Genomic DNA, 18,854 nt, shown 5'->3' with positions numbered 1-18,854 from the left:
AGGTCTGTCCCTCCCACAGGCATGCCCAAACTAGTGTCTTGCCAAATTCCTCATCTAGCCAGGATCCCTTACCCAGACACTTCTCTCCAAAGAAGCATCCCACCTTCCCTCTGCTTCCCTCCCCTTCCGCCATTCATGGGGAAGAGAGAGGCAGGTAACTGCCTTTTGCCGTTTCTTCCCCCACAGCCCAGTCCATGGAAAGCAAACAGGACAGAACATAAAGCAGGCTCACTCTGCTCTAGCCGGGATTCTGCCTTCACCAGTCCAGTTGCTGTCACCAAACCAGTAGTACTGGCAAGTGGTTCAGTACTTCCCTCTCCCAAAGAGGTAAGTGGGACCAGCGAGAACTACCAGGTGTAGAAATGGCATTTCCCAGGGACTTCAGGGCCTTGTCTGTTTTCCTTACTAATAACACAGCTCTCACAGACTGGCAGGTAGGTGGCAGAGTGCATAGAGTGCTGGGCCTAGAGTCAGGAAGACTCATATTCCTGGGTTCAAATCTGGCCTCAGACACTTCCTAGCTGTGTGACCCTGGGCAAGTCACTTCACCCTCCTTGCCTCAGTTTCCTCATGTGTAAAATGAGCTGGAGAAGGAGATGGCAAACCACTCCAAAAAAAAGAACAAAAAAACCCAAATGGGTCATAGAGGGTCAGACATGGCTGAACAGCACCACAAATTGACACACTCTGGTAGCTGTGCTGGACTCTATCACTAATGAAATGCTTGACCATAGATGAGACTCCAGGAAGCTTCCACACTGGTCCAGAGAATGCCTGCAGTGGTTTACCTCTATTTTTTGTTGTTTTGCTTCAAATCCATAGGTGGGTGGGAGAAGATCTCTGAAGAGGAATAAATGAAAGCCACTGGCCCACATCATTTTCAGAGCAGTGGATATTTCATTTGTTTTTTAAATAGCTCTGCTTAGGGGCAGCTAGGTGGCACAGTGAATACAGATCTGGCCTTGGAGTGAGGAGAAACCTGAGTTCCAATACGGCCTCAGACACTTGACACGTATTAGCTGTGTGACCCTGGGCAAGTCACTTAACAAATCAATTAAAGTAGCTCTGCTATTTCCTGTCCTCTGTGTGACCGTGGCCAATCAATTCATATCTGGGCCTCAGTTTCCTTAGCTGTAGAATAAGGGGGTTGGTCCTAGAGGATCTTAAAGGCCATTTCCAACTTGAAATCCTTCATTCCGTGAACATGAGAAAGAGGGACGTTTTATTACACACGTTTGCTGGATGTTTCCCAGGATGCCCAGGGGGAGCACCCATTAACCGGATTTTAAATGTAGTATGGACAGGACTAGTCTCTAATCTATGAAAATTAAATTTGGTGTGATAACAATAGAAGGGAACCTTAGAGGAGGAAGTGGAGGTTAAGTTATTAGCCCAGGTCACATAATCAGTAACATCTGGGAATCTCCAGGATTCTAGTCCGTTGCTGTTTCCACCATGCTACCCTGCCTCTCCTTACATGCAGTCTGTATTCTCACCACGCTTGCAGTTTAACCAGCTAAGACAGACTGATGGGTTGTAACCATGAACATTCAGAGGGTATCACAGATTCACATGTACCTATTGAATTCATACTGATACATAGATAAATGTCTTTCAGCACAGTGAGGCTATTCTCAGCTTTTATAATGTGTAAGTTATAATTTTTAATAGCGTCTGGGACTTTGTGAAAATATCGCTCAGTTCACTGCGGTTTTTGACTCACAGTGAAGAAAGAGTGTGTCAGAGATTGGGTTGATGTATTTGAATAGGTCAGGCTCAACCTAGGAAAGCTTCCTAAAGGAAGAGAGTGATTTCAAATTATGACTTAGACAGTGAATGACATTGACTGGGCCCCTAGGTACAGATGACATTACACAGGTGTTCTGGAAAGGTTTTCCAGAACAGTAAAAGTTACTGCTTTGGATTGAATTTGGACGAAAAGAGAAATTATTTAGTGGGTGAGAAATGGGCCATATTGAAATAGTCCAGAGACTGATTTCATGTAGAACATGACAGCCAGAAATGACTTGTCTGGTAAGGAGGTAGACCAATGAATGGAGAGTCTCAAGACTCTCAACCAGAGTGATATTAGTCACTTAAAAGCTATGTGTAGACTGCATGGTTTTGTCAGCCTGGGTCTGCCATGTCATTAGGAGAGCAGCACCAAAGTCATACAGCCCAGTCCTAGAGTAGAAATTTCTGGCCTGTGCATCCTGTGTTTAGCTTTGCCTTAGTGCTGGAACCTGAATTCTGGGCAGAGAGCAATGTGTTCATGGTCTGAGACCGTCTCCTAGTGGATGTCTTCCCTGTGGCTTATAGAACTATTCATTTTCCACATGGCCAAACCTCCCTCTCTCCAGAACCTCTGTGAAATGAAACTTCTGCTTAATTCAGTTGAAAAAATACCATTTTTCATCTCTTTCTGTATACTTAAGCCTTCTGCTTTAAAACTCCTACTTTATTTTGGGGCTTCCCATAGCTGTCTTCCAAAACGCCAAAGATAAAATTTGTATCCATGGTGTCACATGTGACATCCTCCTTGTGACCGCCATTGCCCTCTGAGTCACATACAGTCTTGATTCTTAGAAGCTCAAGATCTTCTTGTTTTGGAGTTAGTAGCATTATTAGACGAGTATAGGTTGGGTCAGGGAGCAAGTGGGGGACACTGGAAGGAGGATTACTTTATTTTCACATGCGGCCTAGCTTACAGTTTCAGTTCTGTGACCCTTTTTTGTTTATGGGGTAAATGACTTAAATCACAATTTGACAAAATTACCTCCTAAACAAATCATAATCTGGGTAATAGGCATTCTTCATCCAGTTGGTTTTTCCCGTGTAGATTGTTAGCCATGTCCATTTAGGGGCCAGGGATCTCATTGAGGATACTTTGCATTATTCTGGGGCATGGTGCTCTAGTATTGTTAGCCAGTCTATTTAGGGGCCAGGGATCTCATTGAGGGTACTCTGCAGTATTCTGGGGCATGATGCTATCAATAGTATTATCTACCTCTGCATCTAAATTTCAGCATCCAAAGCCAGAGGATCAACAGAAATTAGGAAAGGACTTCAGTGGGCATTTAGTCTAATTCTTACCCGAGGTATTCCTTGCAGTAATATCCCACAGTGGCCATGTTGGAAGTGCAGGGAGGTCAGACTTAAATAGAAATGGATTCCTGTGGGCCCATATGGACTCAGAAAATCACAAAGTTAACATTATCTGTGTGGAGGGTTTTGTTTGTTTGTTTGCTAAACCTTTCCCAATTAGGTTTTAATCTGGTTTGACCTGCCAGTTTGACCCCTCTTGTGTAGTAAACAGACACATGAAAGACCTGGGCTCAGTCCACGTGTGCCTCCGCTTAGTAGCCTTGTGACCTAGCAAGTCCCTTCAGTTCTTTAAGCCTTAGCTTCCTCATTTGTAAAATGGGATGAGGATACCTTTAGCACCTACCTATTTCACCTGGTATTTGTGAGACTCAGGTGAGATAATGCATCTACAATGCTTTGCAGTGCTGTATACATTTCAGCTCTTATCAGGGAGACCTCACTCCCTCCCTGTGCAACCCATTCTGATTTTAGACAGCTGGAGTTGTCAGTAATACCATCCATTGAGCTGAAATCTGACTCTATAATTCTGTTTCACTTCCCCTTTTGTTCCTAGCTCTGCCCTCTGGGGCCAAGTTCATTCCTCTTCCCCATGACTGCCCTTGAAGAAATTATGCATAGCTACATGTTATGTCAGTCTCTCTCCACCCCCTTCCCTGACTCCTCTCCAGACACCTGTCTCTTCCTCACAGGTGTGAGTAAGTGAGCTGCCTGACTAGTTGGCCTAGTTTTTTTCCTCCCTCCTAAAGGATTCTCTGTAAGCTTTTGTGTTTTTCCATACTGTCATTTTTATCAGTTCCTTTTAAAAAATTTTTTTTGTATTTTTATTCTGTTGACTCAAAGAGATTGCTTCATTCTCTGTGTTTGAAGTGGACTATACGACTCCCTCATCAAACCCGCTTCCACTTAATGGCATAAGATTGCACTGATCCTTCAAATGGTTTCAATTACATAGGACTTTATTCTTTATTTTACTTGTTCATTTGTCTATGTTCGTTGAGGCTGAGTTTATAATACATTGTTATTATTTTTTAATCGCATTGGCCTACATCATCTTGGAGCAAAATTGCTTATCCTCAATACTTTTTAGAGTTATCCCAAACAAAGGCTATGCAGCAGGGCACATCATCATTTCCTTTTTGCAAGTTTGGAACCGCCATATTTGAGGAAATCATCACCTGGTTATTTGACATGGAACCACACTGATAATGGCATGAGTTTAACATCCCAATTTGTTCAACATCCCTCAAAGTTTGAAACCACAAGTGTGATGGGAGGGACTTCACCTGTAGGATTATTTTGAATACTGTTTCTCAAACTCAGATACTTACTGTGTGACCTGGATGACTTGAGTTACATTTGTCCAAGCTAATGAATATTGTGCATGCACATGAAAGACCCTGATTTATTGGCGTAGTTCTGTGTGACAGTCTGATGGCTGCTTCTAAATATGAGTAGAATTGTGTGTGTTCCTGGCTAAATTCCCTGGGCAGTTTGGATGCCCCAGATTTAAGTATCTGCTAGTCTAGACCTTAAAACAGGTGGCCTGCCCAGACAAGGCCCAGCCTGGAGTCTTGGACTTAACAGTAGGAAAGGCCTAGAAATGCCTCTAACAAGGCTGCTAACAGAGACACAAAAAGGCACCTTCTGGCACTCTCAGAACAAGTTACTCTTTGGCCTTGTTATTTCATCTTCCTATTCTAGGCCTAAATGAGACTGGTCCCAGTTATCTCAAAGTTTCACTGATGACTTTTGGTTTTTATACCAGTCATTTCTTACTCGATCTCTGCTCCTCTCTCCACTCCCGAGAAGTCTCCCTTTCAACAAAGGAAGTCATCTAAGCTAAGCCAGTGATACTGGCTACGATTGACAGTGTGTGCAACATTTAGTATCAGTACATCAGCAAGTACTTAGTAAGTGCCTACTGTGTGCCCAGCACTGCATTAGTATTGACAGTGCAGGTACAAAGAGTGAAACAATCTGTGCTCATAGGGAACTTACATGCTAATGGGCAAGAAGGGTGTGTGTCTGTATAGCCTAACTATTATGTGAATAAACACACATGCAAAGTAGTTAAATGCAAGGGTAGTTTGGGGGGAAAGCACTGACAGTTGGTAGGAGTTTCATGCAGAAGGTAGTGTTTGAGCGACATATTTTTAAGAATAAATTTAATATTTCTTTTTTAGCGTTCATTTTTTAAAATTTTGAGTTCCAAATTCTCTCACTCCAGCTCTTCCCCCACCCATTGAGAAGGCAAGCAATATATTAATTATACATGTGGAGTCATGTAAAACATTTTCTATTCCATGTTACAAAAAAAGAAAAATAAAGTAAATAAAAAAAAGTCTGCTTCAGTCTACACTTAGAGTTTATCATTCTCTCTCGGGAGGTGGATAGCATTTTTCATCATGAGTTCTTTGGAATTGTCTTGGATCATTTTCTTGATCAAAGTAGCTAACTCTTTGTTATGTTACAATTTTGCTGTTACTGGAAGATTAGGAAAGGTTTCATGCAGAAGGTCATGTTAAAAATTCATTATTTATCATATATCATAAAGGTGAAGTCCCTCACACAACACTTGTGGTTTCAAACGTTGAGGAATGTTAAACTCATACCATTGTTCTCCTGGTTCTATTCACTTCACTTTGTTTTGTTTCGTTTTGTTTTTGTTTTGGGGGGTTTTTTTTTTGCTAGGCAGTGGGGTTAAGTGACTTGCCCAGGGTCACACAGCTAGTAAGTGTTATGTGTCTGAGGCCAGATTTGAACTCAGGTCCTCTTGAATCCAGGGCCGGTGCTCTATCCACTGTGCCACCTAGCTGCCCCTATTCACTTCACTTTGCATCAGTTCATGTAAGACTTCCCTGTTTTTTCTGAAACTATCCTGCTTGTCATTTCTTATAGCACAGTAGTCTTCCTTCACAATCATAAGCCACAGTTTGTCTGGCCATTCTCCAATTAATGGGCATCCCCTCAATTTCCAGTTATTTGCCACCGTGAAAAGAGCTGCTATAAGTGTTTTTGTATGTATAGGTCGTTCTCCTTTTCTTTGATCTCAGCAGTAGTATTGCTGAGGCAAAGAGCATTGAACTTCATCCTGAAGAGTAGGGCTTGTCAGTCAGAGTCTGATCCTCCACTGGTGCTATATCTGTAAGATGCCCCACCGCCCTTTAGTAAAGAGGCTGCAAGACATAGCTGTTTGGGGAAAGTCTTGAACACAGCTTTGCACGTGCTACACTGTGAAATCAGTAAGTACAGCCTGGCACCAGCCACCATTAGTATGGGAAGAAAATAAGATTGAGTCTGCCCTCCAGGAGCTCACATTCTACTGGGGCCGGACCTTCGATTTCACCAGGAGAGGAGAACTCCAGATGAGAAACTCTGCACCAGTGCCACTTGGCACTTTTCTCTGCAACTCAGTCTGAGTGGAACTGCCCAGAGTCGCGGCTCTAACTCTAATCTTCATGCCTCCAAGGCCAGCTCCCCACCACCCACACCACACTATCTCTCATATGTGCACACGTGGGCTGGGTGGCAAGTAAAGAAGGCTTTTCGTATAAGGCAGTGCTTGAGGCCAGTCCGTTTAAGAAAGAAGTGAGGGCCAGATTTGCCGGACAGAAGAACACTCCATACCTTCCTCTGTATGCCTGAGCCTGCTTAAACCCATCCTTTGCCACCAGTCCTATAACCTCCCAGTGGTTCTTCAGGTCATGAGCCCTGCTGTGACTTTTCTTTCCTGCCTTTTAATGCCTCTCAGGCCATTTCAACATTAGACCACCCTCTACTCTTGAATCCCTCACCCCCTCATCCTTGTTGTCCTCGTCTCTTGCTGTGCTCCCCCCATCCACCTCCTCTGCTGCTGCTGACTGGAACAAGAAGTCTTACAGCCACACCGGCCAGGTGCATTTATCGAGCACTTGAAGGTTTATAAAGCACTTGTCAGATACCTCATCCCACCCTCACAGCCCTGGCAGGATAGGTGCTATTATTTTTTCTATTTTACAGATGAAGACACTAAGGTAGACACAGGTTAAGTGACTGGCCCAAGATCACAGTTAAAAGGGTCTGAGTCTGGATTTGAACTCAAGTCTTCCTGAATCCAGGTCCAACACTCTATCTGCTGTCCAAATTTATATTATCCAACCTCATCTGGGCCCTTACTGTAACAAAGCAGTCTTCCTTTTATTCCTCCCTAATTGAATCTCTGTCTCATTCACTCTTCTTTCTCAGCTGAGAATCTAGCCTCTTACTTTACTGAGAAAATTGAGGCCATTCTGTGTGAGCTCCACTTTCTTCCATTCTCTTCATCTCAGGACCTCCTGACATCAGCCTCTACTCTTTCTTCCTTTCTGCCAGTCTCTGATAGAGATGGTCCTTCTCCTCCCCAGTGTCATATCCTCTCCCCTTACATCTCCAGCAGACTGCATTCTCTATCTGTCCCTCTATTCTATTGTGTCTTCAAGACCACCTCCTGTCTACTTCTTCTGCTGTCCCTCTTGTCTTCAAATATGCCCTAGGTTCCCCCATTCTTAGAAAGGTACCTCAAATTTGACATGACCAAAACTAAACTCATCATCTTCCCAGATTCTCTGCTTTCTAAAACTTGCCCATTTCTGTTAAAGTCACCGCCATCCTTCCAGTCTCCTAGCTTCATAACTTCTGTTTTGCCCTGAATTCCCCTCTCGCCCTCACCCCACATATCCAGGCAGTCACTAGATCTTGCCCTTTCTACCTTTGCAACATCTCTCACATCTGGCCTTTCCCAGTGTTCTCAAATGCTCCTGCTTACGTCACTGACTACCAGGGAAGGAGCGAGTCCAGGTGGATTCCTTGTCCAAACTAAGGGTGTTTTAGATTATTAATGGAAGAGTCATGCGTGATATGGGATGGCAAGGACAAGGCATTCTAAAGTTTAAAGCCTGTAAGAGCTGCTCCGTGGAAGTCCCCAGTCCCAGATCTCGCCTGACAGAACTCTTATTGTGTGTTTGCTTAGAGCCCCTCCAGCACCACCCCTCCCATCGAGATTAGTTCCTGCCGTCTAACCAAGCTGACCCGTCGGACCACCGACAAAAAGAGTGAGTTCCTAAAGACTCTAAAGGATGACCGGAATGGAGAGATCTCAGAGAACCGAGAATGCGACAAACTGGAGGACGTAAGAGCAAAGGTTTTCATTGGGGGGGAGGGGAGCACCTTGCTGGAAATGACGTCCTCGTGTTTCTGGATCAGTGTTGATTTGTAAACACTTGAGTTTTTACTGAGGTGAAGGAACTAATAAACCATTTGCATATTTAATAAGTAATAGTAATGGGCATAGGTTGTACCCAAAATCCATTTGCAGTTTATAGTTATCCACCCTGGAAAAAGTTAAATCTTTTCTAGCATGTCCATAGCAAAGAAATGTAAGTTATGATCTATGTGAAGTTTTATAGCAACCCAGTGCCAAAAGCAAGGGCTAGGTTAATAGCCCTATTTAAATTGAAGCCCCAATCCCAGTTACCAGACTGGCTTCTATTTCACTAAAATTGAAGTTACCCCCTGAGGAAAGATAATTCAACAAAACCAGCACCAAACACCTCCCATGCCTCCATTGTAAAGTAGAGAAACAGAGCTGGGCTAAGACTGGCTCTCTGTTCTCAAAGTTGACCGTCTAATAGAGGTCAAAATAAAGCTTGGTCCTGATTAGTGCATCTACTGAGTCCCCCTGAACTGGTCACTTGTATTCCCAGTCACACTATTCAGAGTTCTAATTACGTAAAGTGTTTAGTTAAAGGCCAGTGAAAATATTCAGTGTGAGTTCAAATAATGCAACCACTGCAGGGGACCCCTTATTTGCACTAAGTGGAACATAGCCACATGCATTTTTCACCGCCCATAAGAATCCGTAAGAGTAGATTTTCTTTTGGATCCAGTTCTCAACTCACAGAAGGCACTGGTTGTCCTAGAGCTTGAGGGTAGAAGAGAGTAGAGCTGGGTGGAAAGTGGTGCTCACTTTAAGAGAGAAGGCAGTGCTGAAGGTGCAGAGGGGGCTTTCTGAAGAGACAGGTGTCTCTGAGGCACAGGGAGCTTGCCGACCCTGTGAGATTTTTAAATGCTCTGTGCAGAAGAGAGAAGCCTCACGTGGTCCTCAGAAGGGGACTGTCAGGAGTGCTGAAGTTGAGAATGCATGACCTGAGGCTGACCAGGGAGGGCAGGGACCACAAAATTATTTGGGCTTTTGTTTTTGGATAAGCTGTATTAAGGAGTCTCAAAGAAAGGACAGGTCTGCCGTGACTATGACAACTGGTGACCAAAGGTGCTTGATTTTTATTCTTCCGTTCTCTGTGCCAATGAGAATGACCTTTTGACTACATAGACATGGCTAATAGGGAAATTGATTCCCAAGATAAATCATTCCCATTTTGCAATTGAGGAAGGTTCAGTAATTTGCCTGGGGTCACATAGCCGATAAGTGTCCAGGGCAGGATTCTGGTATTAACTTTTTTCCATCTGGCTCTCCCATATGTCCTGGAATTAAAAGAAACTGGCAGTTGTAATCACCAAAGCACTGTTAGTGATATTCAAAAGATCATGGCAAGCCAGAGAGGCATCATGAGCACTAGGAAAGGGCAAATGTCTTCATCTTCCCAGAAGAGAAAACATATAGACTTTTCCAACTACAGAGTAATGAGGAGGAAGAAACTATTGTTGGAGATGATTCCAAGACATGAAAAAGACTTGTCAGACTTTGTTCTTTACAAGGGATACTTCCCAGAGAAATGGAGATTTTCATAGTGAGGATAGAGATGGCCAGGGCAAAATATTGAAGACCTTGAAGGTTTTCATTCCTCCTGCTCATTGAAGGGGGAATTGAGAAAGAGGTAGGTTTGGGAAGCAACCACCTGGCTGAGAAGATGTCAGTCCTGGCTTTGGGTTTCTGGACCAAAGCTTAAAATGTAGGAATAAACCAGCCAAGAATAGAGTATACCTAACTGGTTGAGTTTCTTCTGTTTTGTTTTTCACGATTGGGGTTTTTTTTATTTTTAAGCTATTTTTGGAGTCTCAAAAATCTGGTATAGGAGAATCTGCTTACTCCTAACATGGAAAACAGTCCCCAGGTGGATTACCAGCTTCCTCCAAGCCCAGCCAAGACCCACCCAGGCCTTTCCATCTCTGCCCAGCTCCTCCTCAGCATGTGTCTGATAGTGACCTAGTTATTCATACCTGAAGGATCAGACACAAGGCCCACATTACTCCCCATTGCATTCAGAACCATAGTTGGGAAATAGGTAATGATTTGTTGAGTGTGTAACAAGATAATAAAACGTAAGTGTGTGTGTGTGTGTGTGTGGTCCATGGGGGCCTTATGGACAGTTTGGAGGTGCCAGTGTTTATTTGTGCCTGGCACCTAGTAAGTGCCAAATGAACACATGTGATCCACTGGGCCGCCCCAGCCTGTCCTGCCCCCATGTAGGTCTGCCAGCATCTTGTTGGACATTCTGGGTCAAACCAGGGGCTTGTCCATGAGGTCCTCAGAGCTCTCCTGTCCCACCTCTGAATGTTAAAAGATGACAGCTAGGAGTGTGAGGTGAAGGGGAACAATAGTAACAAGGCCAGAAAGGCAGGTTAGGGGGCTTTGAAATGCCGGTAAATAGAAATATTACAGTTAACTGTAACACACAATATTGCCTGAGAATTGTATCAGTGAGGTACAACCCAGAGTGTTTCATGGCACAGAGACTGCTGAGTGAGTGGCTCAGTGGATGGAGTGTCAAGCCTGGCTTGAGGAAGACTCGAGTTCAAATCCTGCCTCAGATACTTGTTAGCTGTGTGACCCTGGGCAAGTCACATAACTTCTGTTTGCCTCATCTGTAGAATGGGGAATCATAACAGCACAATGCCTGGCACATAGTACATGTTTAATAAATGTTTATTTGCTTCCATGTGTGAGGGGGAAGGATGAGTCAGACCAAGGAGTCCCAGAAGGCTTCCTGGAGGAGGAGCATGTGAGCTGAGCTTTAACAGGCACATAGGAATTAAATAAACGGCTCGTGGGGGGTGCACCCCAGGAGGAGACAGAGGAAGAGGAGACCTCGGCAAAGGTCTGGCCACACCAGCTCATTGAGGACCTGAGTATCACACACAGGAAGCTGGGAGGAAAGCACTCCAGATTTTGAGCAAAGGAATTCCAGGGGTGCTGGAGAGGGCAGTGGCTGTGGGGAGTGAGAAGAAGAGAGGGCCCAGGAACTTAGTATGTCTAGTGGGACCCTCTCCTTTTACAAAAGAGCAAACACTCATCAGACATTATGGAAGTGGGCTTGGAAACTGATGGAAAAGTAGGCATCTGGCAGGAGCCAGAAATCGGGAAGCATTCCGAAGAAGGGCCAGTTAAGGGGAGAAAGAACAAGCTCAGTTTTAGGTGTGTTAAGTTCGACATACTAATGGGATGAATATTTAAGTTTGAGAATTTGAAAGACATGGGTCTGAATCCAACCTCCAAGCTTTGTTAGCCGAAGCCATCAGCACTTCCTTTTCCTCCTCTGTTACATGAAGAAAGTAAACTTTACTCTGAGGCGGCTGGTGGCCCAGTAGATAGAGTGCTCAAGTTCAAACCCAGCTTCAGACACTTCCTATCTATGGGACCCTGGGCAAGTCACTTAGACATAGTTTGCCTCAGTTTCTTCAACTAGAAGAGCGGATAGTAGCTACCTACCTCACAAGGTTGCTGTGCACAGTATTTGTGGCTGTACGGTAGTATTTGTAAAAAGTGCTTAGGACAGCCTCTGGCACAAGGTGACAGTAAGAAGACTGCTCTGTGAAAGCTCTGAGAAATGTGAGCTGTTTGTCATCTCTTCATAAGAAGAGGCTGAAACCCTGAAATTTTGAGGGGGGAGCTAAGGATGAACTCGTGGAGGGTGCCCTCATTAGGGATTGGGAAGAGGCTGGGTGGAGTGAGGAATCCCAGCATCATAAATGTACAAGTTAAGAGAACACTCCTCAGCCTGCCCAGGGGAACCTCCCCTGGGGAGAACATTCCCAGCTTTTGCTTGGAGACCCCCAAGGAATGGGAGGTATCCATCCCACCCTGACTCTGCTCTCATGGTTAGCAAGTCTTTGCTGTCAACAGCCTGAATTGTCTGCTTTGTACCTCCCCTTCTTGCACCTCATCCTGCTCTCTGGTGCCACGGGCAGTAAATCAAATCACTCCTCCACTTGATGGCCCTTCCCAGAGGTGAACCCCTCTATCATGTCCCTCCCTGAAGCTCCACATTGTGAACTGAAGGCCCTTCCCCATCTTGGCTGCCCTCTGGTCACTCCCACCTGATGAATATCCTTTAATATTCTGGTGTTTACAGCTGAGCATAAGACTCCTTCCCAGGACTGAGGAGAGCTCGGCTGAGACTGTCACCATCCTGTTCTAGAAGCATTGCCCCTCCCCAAGCAGCCCGAGGTGGCATTAGCTGGCTTGGCTGCCACATCACTTTTTTTTTTATTTTGGTATCAAGAAAAGTTATTACAGAGAAAGTCCAGAGGATTTAGACATTTCTGGCCAGCAGTGGGCTCCACCCCTCTTCAGGAGGGATGGGCCCTGAGTGCAAGGCCAAGTGTGCTTTTATGCAGTTGAATTCGGCTCGAAACCTCCCAGGCCTGAATTGGTCCATCACTTCCCGGGTTACATCTTTCCTTACATGTTTCCCCTTGATATGCTCAAGTATGTTCCCCCTCCCTTGGTCATACCTGCCATGACTCATTAATGAGGCTCTAATTTTATGTGGGGCACGTCAGATAATAGTAATGAAGTTCATTAAGCAGGCGAACTAACATTTTTCAGGCGTCCTCAGGTTGAGCCTAACTGGTCTGAGCTGGCTCAACCCATATCTTGATTTTGGGGTCTTTTTGGAACCATCAACTTACTTTTTATTGGCTAAGCCCAAGCCCACCTACAGTGTACTACTTGCTGGGGCTGTTGTTCTTTAAATCTCTGCATTATTCTACCTGTGGAAACGTAAGCCCGTCTAACTCTTAACAATTCCCTCCTCTTCTTCTCAATAAGAATTATGTTTCCACACTTCTTTGTTCCTGTTGTCTTTCCTCAAAGCATTTTAACATTAGTTCAAATTCTTCATCAGAAGAGGAGGAATGATCATTAATTCTCTCAGTCATCATTCTAACTCCACTTGATCCTGTTACCTGAATTCCCATAGCCGGTCCTTTTGGGATACTTTTAGTTAGCGCTGTTTCTATTAATTTTTGCGCTAGCCCTCTGATGCAAGGGATGATGCAGCACCTTACTGCAGTTAAAACTCCCGCAGCTACAATTAGAGAGGTGATGATAGATGCTGCTATTCCCTTTCATTTGCCAAACCAGGATTCTAACCATCAGTTTAATCATTTATCTATCCCAGAATTCTCTGCCAGCTCCTCAGCTAAAGTGGTTAAACCTTGCAGTGCCTTAGTGATGGTTCTACCTGGGACTGTGCTGCTGGGCAACATTTCATCAAGGGATTTTGGGGACTTAAAACAGTACAAGAGAAGGAAGTGAAGAGTTGACTGACACATTGACAAATTAAAAAGGGGGCAGTCCCCTTATTAAGTACAGATACAGAGACCCAAAAGTAATGATAAATTGTCCATTTAAAGCTTCGTAAGTCTCTTCTCATACCTCTGTCTGACACTCTGGACGTTGTCCGGTGAAGTCTTCTTGTCTAAGTGCTGTTCAGTGTCCAGCAGACTCTCCTCCTGCAGAGATCCTCCTTCTAGTATCCACTCTCCTACGAGATTGATCTCAACACAATTTTAAATTACCTTGCCGATAACCAGGGCAAATAATGAAAATTAGCTCAACCTCTATGTCTTCACCATTACAAGATCAAAATTGGAACTTCGTCCAGTTGTCATGTTTCAAGACACTCAGATTTGAAAAAAATTAGAACCTAGCCTTAAATTCTGCATTGCTTCTAGTTTTATACCTTGCATTAGTTCATTATTCATTCCTATTCATATTCACCATCAGGAGGATGAGATTCCACTAAGGAATTAATAACACACTCCAATACATAGTAGTTAACTTAAAACCAGTACATATCAAATAACAAAACAATCCCAACTTCTAGTCATGTACAAATAAATAATCCTTAATTAAAGTAGATGCTTCTTTCAAGGCATTTACAGGATAAGCCATAAGCTATTCCTCTTTTAACATTAATTGTAACAAACTGAGATAACTTTAACATTAACTAAGTAACAGAATAATATCCTTGTTCCACAATCTCCTGGCCTAATTATCCCCTAATGATGGGGTAAGGGTCCAAGTCGACCCCTGCCCCTTGCCCCAGAAAGAATGTGGCTCCCATTTGTCCAAGGGCCTGCCACATCACCTTAATGACTCACTGAGCTTTGGCAGTACCTCATCCCCATATCTTTTTCCATATGCCTCCATGGCCCCCTCATCTTATTTTTGTGAAGTTGGTTTTCTTTATACCCGAGCTTAAGACTTTACATTTATCCCTAATGAAGTTCATCTTATTAGACTCAGCCCTGTGGCCTAGCCTAGCATAGCCTGACTTTTCAATTTGGATCCTTTTGGATCCCAACAGTGCTGTCCAGTATGTCAGCTGTCCTTCCTAGCTTTGCATTATCTGCAAATTTGATCAATAGTACCATCTCAGCCTTTGTCCATGTCGTAGATAAAAATGTTAAACAGAGCAAGTCCAAGCACAGATCCCTGGAGCTCTCCACTGGAGACCTACTGTCTTGGTGACACTGAACTGTTAATAATTACTCTTTGAATCTGGCCATTTCACTCATGCTGAATCCATCTAACTATTATCCTTCAAAGACTAAAACGCAGGGGTCGTGTCCCTCCCATATTTTCCTTTCGAGCTATACCTTGAAAGATTCTTTTTCTTGATAGTTTGATTAACTTTTTTTCCATTACCTTGACCTAAATTGTATTGAAGCAGAATCACCCCTCACCACTGGTCATTTGAGAGTGCTTTCAAACACAGCGGTCACCACCACTGTCCTTTGTAAGTTTGAGCACAGTCATTTTGGGGAAAACCAAACCTAGGATCTCAGGGGCATCCCACCCTGTTGTGCTTCAGTCCAGCCTCCCAGAGCCTGTCCTGAAATCCATGGCAACCCAACTGCTTTCTAAGCTGCATATGTTCCTGATTCTGTTGACTCATCCCCTTCTTTTCTCCTTTGGGCAACTTGGGGGAGGTTTTCAGGAAACCCAGGCTACACTTGAGGAAACCTCGTCTTGCTACTTGTTTTAAGTCTTAGATCCAAGCCAGTAGAGCTTGGAGCTAAGAGGATACCACCATCCACCTCTGCAACAGGAGAGATTTATCAAGCAGCCTGGTACTTATTTGGTGGTCTTAATCACAGAAACCTGAATGATTGTCCAAATTCTGTTAGGATCTTAGATTTCATTTTGAATGAAGTGAGCTGTCAGTGATGGGGATGTTGTGTTGTACAGTAGCAAGTCTGGGCCTGTCTTAAGTGAATTATATTGTGCTTTCCATGCAGCGGAGGGCCAGCATTAGTACTTGGTAGTAGGTGACCTTGGGTGCTAGCTTCAGTCTCACTTGGGAAACCTGTTCCCCTCATACTAAGTCTTTTATTGATCTGCTCAGCTCCGGCTTGCATAGATGTTACACAGATTATTAGTCACCATAAGAAAAAGGGTTCCAATGAGATGGGTTAAAGCTCAGCCAGGACAGCAGCTTCTTGTACTCCTTTGGGAGTTGGTTAACCCTGTAAACCTGTGTTTCCCTTGGGGGAAAGAACTGGGCAGGAGGGAGGAAAATCATCCTGTGCTTGGGTACTTCAGATGCTCCTTTGCAAAGGGCAGTTTTCCCAGGTGATTTCTTTCTCTCCTGCTGCAGGTGGAGGGAAACAGCACACCAGAACCAAAGGAAAATGGGGAAGAGGGTTGCCATCAGAATGGCCTTACTCTCCCCCTCATGGAGGAGGGAGAAGGCCTTTCTCTCTCATTGGAAGCGGAACACAGGTGAGTGAAAGAAAACCGAGCACGGGGAGTGTTCCTTAGTATGGAAGGCGGGCTGGTGGGCACTTGGTGGCCTGCAGGCCACAGACAGGTTGTCATCTTAGGAAAGTCTTACCGAGCATCTCATCACAGAAAGCCTGTGTCCTGCATTGGCCCAGAACAGTCCTGGAAGGCACCCAAAGCAAGAATGAATATGTTATAGCTGTAGTTAATTTTGTGTTGAGAAGAGTTAGTAGCATTGGAGCCGGGGGAGAGGTCAGCAGAAAGAAGGATTCCTTAATTAAGACACCATTGACTCTCCCTTCTGAGAACTTGGTATTCCTCTTCCATTCCCTCTGTACTTGTGTCTGTCTTCCTCCTTGTGCCAGTGGCCCTCCAGCTACTTCTCACCTCCAGTCTCCTGAGCTGGTTGGTTCTAGCCATTGGTAACACCGGTAACATTCGTCACTGGGAATCTCTTTGGTGGCCTTGGTCATCTTGAATGTCTCAATTAGTGTGAATAATGAATCCCCTAGAGTGGTTGCTGATGCTGAATTCACAGTGTTCAGAGTCATACTTGTGTAAAATACGGTCATTGGAAATAGGTGGTGTGAATTTGAATGATGTGACTGCTTTTGAGGAATCATTCTTCACCCTCGCCAGGAGCTGGCGATAGTTTGGTGCCCATGTGCACCTGCTGAGGGCCTTGGGTGTTTGGGCACAGAGAAGAGGGAAGCAGTACAGGAAGGGGCCGGAAGCTCTTGGGCTTCTCTCGTCTGCCCTGTTCCCACTGACATGTTCTTCCTGTTGGAGTAGGTTATTGAAAGCAATGGGCTGGCAGGAATACCCAGAGAATGACGAAAATTGTCTTCCCCTCACGGAGGATGAGCTAAGAGAGTTCCACATGAAGACAGAGAAGGTATGTCCGCCACCTGCCCCCTCCCTGGGACAGCTTTGTTCAGACACTTCAAACTCACCTCTTGTCCAGCCCCGGGGGATGGGGGTAGAGTCCCTGCCCACAGTGATTGTCACCTTCTCCCATCCCCCAGCTAAGAAGAAACGGCTTTGGGAGGAACGGCTTCTCTCAGAGCCGCCGCCTTTCTGGCCTCTTTGCCACTTGGCGAAATGCTTTGAAGCCTGAGGCCGAGGACTCGGGCACCGAGACGAGCAGCAGCGAAACTTCAGATGATGAGGCCTGAGCCAAGTGACCTGTCCAGCTCCGCTCCCCGTCAGGGTTGTATAAATGAAACCGTTCTTTTTCCTTTTGTTGTTCATTGCTGTTGAATCCTTCGTGCACAAAGGGGATGATCCCAAAGAAGAGAGATTGGCTTGTTTAGGTTTTTTTTTCTTTTTTTTTTTTCTTTTTTGGTCCAGCCTGTTCTATGCTTAATAGAGGCAAGTTTGTATAGGTGGGAAATTTGTGACAAAAAAATAAAATAAATATATAAGTACACACATACACACAAGTTTGTGTGCAGCTTGTGTGTGTAGGACAATAAATGTGTTGACAGAGCTGGTGGCAGAAGTGAACAAGAGCCGGACTTTGGCAGCCATAGCTTTCTAATGCAGCCCCGCCCACCCCAGCCAGCCCCCCCTGCCTGCCCTGGGTCCTCGGGAGCCCGGGGCTACTCACAATGTGCTCAAACAATCATTGTCAATGACAAAATGACTATGGAAGTTATAATTGTGTTAAATTAATGCAAATAACATGGATTTTTAATTTTCTTTCATTTTTGGCGGCTCGGGCAGCTTTCATCACTTAACCAAGCATTTGTGGGTTTCCTTTTTTCCTTTTTGGGTACAGCTGTAAAATATTTGGATATAGGAATTGTTGTGTTCTTCTTGCAGCCTTGATATTCAGGGTGGATTGTAAAATATAAATTTTTGTGAGATTTCAAAGATTAAGATTATTTTGATAACATTATTTACAGATTTTAAAAAGTGGTTATCACATGAGTCTGTATAAGGGGAAAAACTACTGCATCAAAAATAACTAACTTGGAATAAATATTTTGCATCAGTTTGCCAATTGGAATTGTCCTTCTTGTGTGAGAGTTTGGTTTTAAGGGAAGTGGTCCCAATTCTTTTCTGGTGGTGCTGTTAGTTTATCAGTCTGGGGGCAGATCTTAGGTTTTTTGCCAAACACCTTTCTTTCCTTTGGTGGTGGAAGCTGATATGGCTCCTCAGTGTCTCAGTGTGGTGACGTTATAGGCCTTTCATCACTTCTTTTTCCAGCATCCTCTGGTACTTGCCCAGCCATTGCCTCTGGAATAAAGGGGCCAGGCTTGGGCTCTGCTCCCCACAGCCTATTCCCCACCCTGGAGTACCACACACATGCTCACACGCTCCCCTTTCTCCATGTTCAGCAGAAGGTGTCTGGCATTGATAGTTTGCTTCATATCACACTTTATTGGGACGTTTTTCGTGGGCTTAGTCGCAGTTCCCAGTCTCCATAAGTCACACCCAGACAGCCTGTGTTGGCAGGGGCTGCTGGGCCCCCAGGAACCATTACTTCTTGAAGCCTGGGCCTTCAGGATGTGTCCTGGCCTGCCCTTCTGCCTGTGGGTCTCACAAGCTCAGCCAAGGGATAGGATGGAGGGGTGGTTTGGAAGCCTCATTGCTTTGGGGTGGGGGGTGGCAGTGCGTCATGAAGGCATAAATATCCTTGCATGCAGAATCCCCAGTGAACCCTTGGGGAAATGCTGGGTTTAGATGAGACAAAGGCCCTGCTGGCCCTCCTAAAGCTGACAGTACTGGCACATGGAGCTGGTTAGAGGACCCTGGCATC

The 18,854-nt window shown here is 44.7% G+C and overlaps 1 protein-coding gene across 4 annotated transcripts in view; it reads left to right on the top strand.

Annotated features, from left to right (window-relative positions):
- GPBP1L1 (GC-rich promoter binding protein 1 like 1) overlaps positions 1-18,095 on the top strand; it is an 80,918-nt gene extending 62,823 nt beyond the window's left edge. For 3 of the 4 annotated variants that reach the window (XM_020987602.2, XM_020987598.2, XM_020987600.2), the window contains 5 exons: positions 187-327; positions 8,093-8,251; positions 15,966-16,090; positions 16,883-16,985; positions 17,116-18,095. In XM_020987602.2, the coding sequence (XP_020843261.1) occupies positions 187-327; positions 8,093-8,251; positions 15,966-16,090; positions 16,883-16,985; positions 17,116-17,265 (678 nt within the window). In that variant the 3' untranslated portion in view covers positions 17,266-18,095. The remainder of the gene's footprint in view (positions 1-186; positions 328-8,092; positions 8,252-15,965; positions 16,091-16,882; positions 16,986-17,115) is intronic. The other variant, XM_078156610.1, reaches the window with a different exon arrangement.
- Positions 18,096-18,854: the final 759 nt, after the last annotated feature.

Source organism: Phascolarctos cinereus, unplaced genomic scaffold (genome assembly GCF_003287225.1).
Source record: "Phascolarctos cinereus isolate Bilbo 61053 unplaced genomic scaffold, phaCin_HiC Scaffold_5;HRSCAF=322, whole genome shotgun sequence".
Lineage (NCBI taxonomy): Eukaryota > Metazoa > Chordata > Mammalia > Diprotodontia > Phascolarctidae > Phascolarctos > Phascolarctos cinereus.
Note: the sequence above shows the minus strand (reverse complement) of the source record. Positions and strands in the feature narration are given on the sequence as shown.